At 37.7% G+C, this 8847-nt stretch overlaps 1 protein-coding gene across 1 annotated transcript in view; it reads left to right on the forward strand.

Annotated features, from left to right (window-relative positions):
* trpc7b (transient receptor potential cation channel, subfamily C, member 7b) overlaps nt 1-8557 on the forward strand; it is a 28884-nt gene extending 20327 nt beyond the window's left edge. The window contains exons 7-11 of the mRNA XM_056769524.1: nt 3618-3813; nt 3906-4127; nt 4989-5069; nt 5174-5249; nt 5871-8557. Coding sequence (XP_056625502.1) covers nt 3618-3813; nt 3906-4127; nt 4989-5069; nt 5174-5249; nt 5871-6013 — 718 coding nt within the window. The 3' untranslated portion in view covers nt 6014-8557. The remainder of the gene's footprint in view (nt 1-3617; nt 3814-3905; nt 4128-4988; nt 5070-5173; nt 5250-5870) is intronic.
* Nucleotides 8558-8847: the final 290 nt, after the last annotated feature.

Raw genomic sequence — 8847 nt, forward strand, 5'->3', positions numbered from 1 at the left:
TCCTGGGACAGACGGTATGTGTGTGTCTGTGTGAGTCTCTTGTGTGTGTGTGTGTGTGTGTGTAAGCGGACAGTACTGCAGAGGTGCTGGTGAGAGGACACTTGATAGAAAACAGTACAGCACAAATTGATCAGACACACACACACTTGCACTGACACCTGTCAAGGGATGAAGATTGTTTGGTCTGTAGGCAGCGTGAGTGAAGACTAAAGGCGAGTGTATCTTCTGAAATCGTGACTAGGTCAAAATTCAAACTCAGAAGAAAAATCTTGTTCAAAAACTCGAAGCCTGAGTGCAACATAAGTCATGCTTATTTTTTGTCTGTTTTCTTTGACAATAAACATCAAATTGGCAATTCCAGCTATATGGACGTGACATAAAAATGTTCAGAGAATGAATTTGTTACGATTATATTAAACCATCTGTTTACATTTTACTGAACCCTTGTTGGTAGAGTCTAAACATTGAAAAATATCAGTCTATTAAAATAATTATATTTAAAAAAAGGGAAATAAACATGCAACAAAAAAAGGATGCATTTTTTGGGAGGTAATAAACTTTGTAGGATTATTGTAAATTAAATTGCACAATTCTGAAGCAATAATACCAAATGAATGGATAAGGGATGCCTCTTTATAGAACATAAAATATTTACTTTAGATTTATTTTCATGTGTCCATTTATGAGGAATATGTAGCGTTATGGATGTGACTCTCCTGAAAATGGCTTACCTGACTATGAAAAAAAATCATGCACTAAAAATAAAACAAATGCTTTACAAATTTGAAGAGAGATCTCACATAGGTATTTGAACCATCAAATGTTAATATCTGTACTGTTACCATAGTAAAAACCTCTGGTAAAAAAACATTTCATACCAATTCATGGTATGGTTGACATTTTCAAGGAATTGCCCAAATCTATATCACTTTTGAGGTTTTATAGCACGCGATGACCTTAAAGCTAGCAGTCAAGAACTACAAAACTGCAGCTTTATTAACAATAACGATATATTGTAATCATAGCGTAGGCTACTGAACCAAACATTTTTTCCTAGTTTCGATTTTGGGGTGAAATGTGGCTGAGAAATGGTTTTGTGAGAAGCATGCAGGTGGATGTTGTAAAGAAGTGAGTCAGGAGAAGAGAGAGCGAGAGAGTGGTGGTGATGGAGCGAGTCTCTCTGAATAAGCACTGCAGGCTTCACTTTCAGACACAGTAGATAAGTAACAAAGAGGAAACAAAACGACAGAAACGGACAGAATGAGTGAACGTGTCCCCGAACCAAAAGAGCAGAGCGGATCTCTCCCGCTGGATGACAGAGAGCCGCATCGATCATGAATCTTAGTCACGATCTCTGTCTCCATCACACAGAACCTTTTCAGGAGTGTCACCTGGGAACATATAATAATGTTTAGGAAACTCTTTAAAAACGTCCCCCTCAGGGTCTGCTGACTTTCAGCCGTTCTGCTGAATTATTTGCGAATGTTTAAAGCAGCATGCATGCACACACACACACATGCCAATAACAGAATTTTCAATTGAACATCAACTCGCCAGAGCCGACTGGGAGAGAAATAAAGAGATGTAGAAAGAGAGGACAATGGAGATATTTAGAAGAAACAGAAACCAATGAGTAGAACTGAAATAATCACTTTGCACTTTGAAGTTGTAAACTCACATCAAATGAAGAATCAGGTCAAGTACTGAACTTTGAGGAACCCTGAGGTTTTGACTACAGCATACGTGGCTGGTTTGTAGCGATCCTGTTTATGACTGAATTTGAGTGAGTTTTGTGTATGTGTGTGTGTGTGTGTGTGTGTAGGTGTGTGTGTTTGTGTGTGTGTGTGTGTGTGCACGCGCACGTGAGTGCCTGCGTGTGTGTGTGTCAGGGAAATATAGACAATGGGCGAGAGAGTCAAAGGAAGAGAACAACTATCTCACTCCCTTTCTCTCTCTCTTTCCCTTTGGCTCTTTCTCTCTGTCTATATCTTTTTAAAACATTCCCTGTCAAGCAAATCTGTAGAGTTTAAATATTTATATAGAAATATAGAAAGATGGAAAAATATTTCATTGCACCTCACAGGACATCAGAACGATGCTACGCTTAACATTGGATCGCATTAAACCAACAACTTTAAAGCACACACAAATGTGAAGTCAAATTGTATTTCACTATTTCGTTGAATGGTTTTGATTGCTTTTGTAATGGCATCTAATCTCACACTAATAATTGATTGTGCATTTATTGTGTGTTAGAGCCGAGCACATATGAGTTTTCATCTAGAGACGGAAAACTATGAATAAAGAATTTAAAAGTTTCAAAAGGGATTGAGAAAGAGAATACGGAGCAATAGAAATTAAACCGCAGCATTTGAATGACTTTGTAGTTTTAATGTTCTCTGTCTAATGTGATTTACATGTTAATAAATCAAGTTCCTTATGGCAATAATATACCTGCTGTGTGTATAATGACATAAAGCTTTGTTATCGAGAGAAAGACTAAACCAGATCTGAATGAGATATTAGACAATAGAACGACTTTATGAAACAGAGCGACTTCAATTAAAAGAATGAAAACATTACACAATATTACTTGGAATGAAGACAATGAAAAAAAGTTTTTAATATGAGATTGTAATAAGGTTCATTAAATGGAAACATGTTCGGGCCCGGTCCTCTCTCTTCGGCGGTCCGGTCGCTCGTTCTCTTATATGCTCCTCATCTCCTACGTGATTCGAGACCGGTGTGCACACAGCTGACGCTCATTAGCAATTACTCACCGGTCTTGAACCACGGTCTCGCCCCGCCTACTCCACTACAGAGATTAAGTGCAATTATAATTTAGATGTGAATCTCAACTATCACCCCAAAGTGCATCATAAAAATATTGTGTGTGTTTGTGCGCTTAACATATTAGCACACACACACTCAACAGTGTAGTGATCATTTATTTGTATGGACATGGACATGTACATGTTTGAGGAAACTGGGAAAGATCTTTTCTCTTTTGATTGAAGTCCGACTTTACAAAACAACATCTATAAACACATCCATTATTTAACAGCTCCCGTGTTCCCTTGCGTCACTTGACTTGATTCATTGTATGATTCATCCTCTTCATTCTGGAGTCAAACAGCTCACAAACGAAACTTTCACTCAACCTCAGGTGAACAAAGCATTAGATATTCTTGCTAAATGTAAATGTGTTGTGGTGTTGATTATAAACCTCAGAACTCAAGGGGGCGCTACAGTTTCCTTTATTATTACCAGTGTTGTCCCATTAAGCGACCGCGAATTTTGAGACCGCGCAGACGTGCCGCATACAACAGCGCATGCGCGAAAAAGTGCACTAGTCCACTAGGGGTCAATACACACACAGAAAGTGTGCAGAGTGCCGCTGTTGAAGAAGAATGATTCAAAACCAACGTTAACCAATGTTACATAGTATCGCTTTGAGAGGGTTATTTCTCAGATGTTGCTCTTTCACAGCTTAGGTTCTCAGTTTTATTGTAAATATCAACTTGTTTCTCCTAAAATGACTACTTACTAAAATTGTTCAAAAACATAGTTATTGTTGATTTTTTTCATGCATTTGTGTGTGTCTGTTGTGTCCACAGGGTTGAGGAGAGTTTTAAGACTCTGTTCTGGTCTATATTCGGTCTGTCTGAGGTGATTTCTGTGGTTCTGAAGTATGATCATAAGTTTATCGAGAACATTGGTTACGTTCTGTACGGGGTTTATAACGTCACCATGGTGGTGGTTCTGCTCAACATGTTGATCGCCATGATAAACAGCTCCTACCAGGAGATCGAGGTATGATCGAGGTCATCAATAACTAAATTGTCTGTAAGTGTTCACAAATCATGTCTTGATCGATCAGACCGTTTCTCTCTCTGTCTCTGTAGGAAGACGCTGATGTCGAATGGAAGTTCGCTCGTGCTAAACTCTGGCTGTCATATTTCGATGAGGGACGGACTCTTCCTGCTCCGTTTAATCTGGTGCCCAGCCCGAAATCCTTCTACTACCTGATCGTGCGGGTCAAGTGCTGCCTCTTGGGACTCTGCAAGGGCAAAAGTCATCGCCATGTCAACGAGCAGGAGATGGGGATGCTCAACTCACGACTGAAAGTAAGAGACCACATCCCAATTCACTTCTGTTTCATTAATATTAAGATGGAAAAAATGCAGATGAGATCTCTTAGACATCAGTGATATTAAATGGAGAGCAAATGGAAAGTCTGGCTTGTGTCTCATCTAGATCTCAGACGTAAGATAAAGAGTCAGAATTGTCACACATTTTTCTGTCATTAGAGTTTGAGAAGAGATGTCAACAATGTGTCAAACTGAGCTCAGATTTGAACTCAGTCTGTGATCAAAATATGTGAAGATCTCAATATGAACTCAAACATTTCTCACCAAATTTACCCAAATACAGATTATTTTACCTCTACAATCCACGTTAAACAATAAAACCCCCATTTGTTTCTGGGACGTTTTGGTTTAAAGATATAAAAAAATAGTTTGTGTTGGTTAATTCGGCCTCACGCAGATCTGATGGTGTGACGTCTCCGTTTGCAGTTATTGTATGAAGCAGACATAAGGACGCGCTTCAGACAGACATAAGGACTTTGATTAAGATCATTGAAACTGAAAATGACACTCAGACTCGATCAAGTGCCATTTAAAACGCTGCCGTGCTTCATCTGAGTATTTTCCTCCGTCAGTCGTCGTGTCTGCTGAACAAGACTTGTCTAAGAGCGCAATTTACAAAGCCGAATGTGGAGCAGAATTCATAATGTAGGATCGGAGGAGGTTTTCAGAGTAAACAACAGCACGATTGTGACGTGATCCACAAATGTGTGCAATCGCTCATATGAAACACTTCTGTAAATACGCGAATGTCACCTTTCAAAACAAGTCAAAGCATCATGAGTTGTGTGGCTCTGAGAACTGTTGTAGTTTTTCGAAAATGTTGTTTTTATTTTTCAGTATGATCATCATCGAGCAAATATAAGGAGCAGAGAGGACAACACTGTAAAGAAACCCATTAAAAAAACCACACGGCATCAGGTGACAGACTAACAAATGCATTAAACGAATTCTCTGTGCAAAATCTCGTTCTTTCTCAAAATCTCCTCCTGTGTGTGTGTGTGTTTTCTCTCTCTGTGTAACAGAAGATAATGAAGCGCTTAATTAAGCGATATGTTTTGAAGGCTCAAGTCGACAGAGAGAATGATGAAGTTAATGAAGGTAAAAATTCATTGTTACGTCGTTTTAATCTCACAGATTGAAGTGGCATATTGTGACCTGTTTGTGCTTGTGTGTGTAACAGCCAGTGTTGGGTAAGTTACTCTGAAAAAGTAATTAATTACTAGGTACTCATTACATATTCAATAGTGTAATTAGATTACAGTCCAAATTATTCTGTCCAAAAAGTATTTAGTTACTCATTACTAATTACTTTCTATATCCTACATCGAGCTTGATTAGTTAAGGGATTCAAGGATAGACATGAAACGGCTTATTTAATTAATTCAAATAAATAGTATTATTAACTGACCAAAGTATTACAAATGTGAGAATTATACATTAAAGCACAGATTTTAAAGTAAGACTTTGAATTTTGAAGTCAATTACGCTATTGCACACGCATATATTTAACAAAGTATTTAGTTTAATTACATCAAAAGTAACTGTAATTAAATTACAGAAAACATATGAGTAATCCCTTACTTTACTTTTTCAAGGGAAAAGTAATGAAATTACAGTAACTAATTACTTAGTAACTAGTTACACCCAACACTGGTAACAGCATGTGGTTTATGAACATAAGCACCGTTAGACCTTGACGATTGTGTGTGTGTGTTCCAGGTGAACTGAAGGAAATAAAGCAGGACATCTCCAGTCTGCGCTACGAACTTCTAGAAGAGAAATCTCAGGCAACGGCAGAACTGGCTGACCTCATTCAACAACTCAGCGACAAGTTCGGCAAAAATGCCAAAAAACAGCCTTGAGAGGGGGGTCACAGCGGCCACCAAACATATTTGGTCACTTGAAAATACCTGAATGTCAATGCATTAGACAAAATATCAAAGCAGGTTACATTTTGGACGCACCTCAAGCATAAACGTTCAAACTGAAATATTGTGATATTTTAAAGGGATATTTCACTACCGAAGAAAAATTTCCACAAAGTATTTTCTTCTGGAAGAACAATGCAGTCGTTGTTATAATCACAAGGATCATTTTACATCCAAGCGGTAGAATGGGAGTGGATGGTAGTTGACTTTTCGAAGGCCCAAAAGTACATCCATCGATCAAAGAACGGCTCAACATGGCTCTGTGGGCTTAAAGGTACATCCACTCACATTCTACCGCTTGGAAGTAAAATGATTCTTGGGATTATAACAACGACTGCATTGTTCTTCCAGAAGAAACTCCTATTGGTTTAGGATGCCTTGAGGGCAGGTAAAACATGGGGAAATTTAGAATTTTGCCTGAAATATCACTTTAAAACTTACTTTCTGACACTAGCCTGTCACGAATGGGGGTAAACACAAGGACAGAGGACCAAGGCGCAGACAGCGGGTTTATCAAGGGACTTTAATATTAAGTATAACAAAACAAAATCCCACGAGGGGCTAAAATAACAAACAAGGGTATAACAGGACATAAATACGGGAACATGGAATAACTAAACCAGAAAGGACTAAAAATAATATTTACCATATATTACACTAGACTAGACTAGACTAGACTAGACTACACTGGATTGGATTGGATTGGATTGCACTGCCAAGACAAGAACTCACCCACATGAATCGAAGTGAACCAGCTCAGGACAGAAAACACAAGAGCATTATAAAAGGATCATATCAACAGGGGAACAGGTGCAGGGCATTCAATAATTAACAATTAATAATGAGTAAACGAGGGAGCGGGGACAAAGACGAGACCGCAGAGAGTATGAAACACCAAAAGGGACAAAATTCCCCTCTCCACATGAAACAAGAGGTTCTGTCATGATTCTGCCACTAGATCAAGAAAAGCAAGACAAGATGGGCAGAACATGACAAACCGTTTCTGGGATTGTAGTGAGCTCATGAATATTTAATGAGGTGGTTTGTGATTTGTTCCATGTTTCTGTTCTGTTACATTTTAACACTGCACCATTAACCCCGAAGTGGTTCAAATTCATAACCCAGGGTTAAATTCTGTGCTAATCCTTTTTCTATTCTTTTTTAAATTGTATGCGTGTAATGTTGCTTTAGCCAGACTTAAAATCTGGGTTTTAAAAAAAGACAAGCCTTAGCCATGATGTGAAATGCTAACGAAACAAGTTTAGTTATTGTGATGATTGTACACCTCTGGTCGTTCTTCGGGGACACCTTGAGGAGAACCACACCATGGGACTGGCTGTTGAAAAAGAAAAGTGAAGTTACGGCATTTGTTTTCAGATCCCTTTTGCTCTGGTATAAATCCATGTGTCTACATAAGATCTGATGTAGTGACACTCAGACATTTTTATTGAGAGGTTTCGTCATAACTCTAAAAAACACGTTAGAGTTTGAGTATTCTTACACAATCTCAAGGCAACAACTTAACTATTTTTCGACGTGGCTAATTTGTTATTCGCATGAATCCGTACGATCACATTCGTACATTTTAGTACGGCATGCTTTCGCGCCAGTGACGTAAGGTTTAGGGGTGGGGCTTCAGTTTTGCTTTTATGCTAATAATCGTACGTTTTGTACGGTTCACAACGTACGAATTCATACAAATAAGTCATCTCGTAAAATATTTGAGTGAGTTTTCTGAGATGCCTCCGGAGCGTTTGTAATGAGATGACGAGAGAGGAGCAGAGAGGTGGTGAAAACACTGTGATATTGTGTGTCGTTGCACAATTTAAGACTCTAAATCAGTGTGAAGGTACATAAACCACATACATGTACTTTATACTGCATAAAACAACGTGAAAGCACATAAAGCAGATTTCTTCTTCAACTCTTCACAGGCTTTCTAATTAACACAACACATTACACACATCACAGTACTTTTGTGCTTAGGGTTTAATAGTTTTTGAGAGTTTTATGTTTGCAGAATATTTATATGTGTGTGTGTGTGTGTGTGTGTGTGTGTGTGTGTGTGTGTGAGAGAGAGAGAGAGAGAGAGAGAGAGAGATTTTATGTACATTATACACTTTTAAAAGTTCTACGTTATGATATTCATTTGTTTTTTGCTCGCAGAACTTTTGCATCCCTATGTTGCAATACTTTTATGACATCCATTAAGTTAATAAAGCATATTTTTGACTTCTATAATAAATCAATTGATTGAGAAACATAGGAAGAGATTGGTTCCAAAATGAGATAACTCCGATCTCAATCAAACTGAAGTTGGTTTGTTTTGATGTAAATAAAAACATAAAACTAACTAACACAATAAAACATAATAAAAACACGATAACATAATAAAAAACAAAGCTTGATATATAACAGATTTCCATCATTTTGGAACCAAACACTTCATATATAATATTATTTATAACTGAAATTAAAAGTTTTAAAGTTGCCTCAGTTTGACTCATTAATTTGATCTTTATCAGCAACCAGATGTTCAGAAAGCATATTTATTTCACAAGGATAAAACCTTATCAAACAAAATGTACGGTTGTGTTTTGGCAACTGAAATGCAAAACATAAATGTAAGATTTTAACATGTGCTCAGTTTTAATCTGTGCATTGCATTAAACGGCACGCCTGACCTTTTTAATACCGAAATGGGAAATTTAGAAAGACTGTAAAATTGCCTCAAAATTGAATTTTCTCCATGGATGTAATTGGCATGC

This window comes from Triplophysa dalaica, chromosome 16 (genome assembly GCF_015846415.1).
Source record: "Triplophysa dalaica isolate WHDGS20190420 chromosome 16, ASM1584641v1, whole genome shotgun sequence".
NCBI lineage: Eukaryota > Metazoa > Chordata > Actinopteri > Cypriniformes > Nemacheilidae > Triplophysa > Triplophysa dalaica.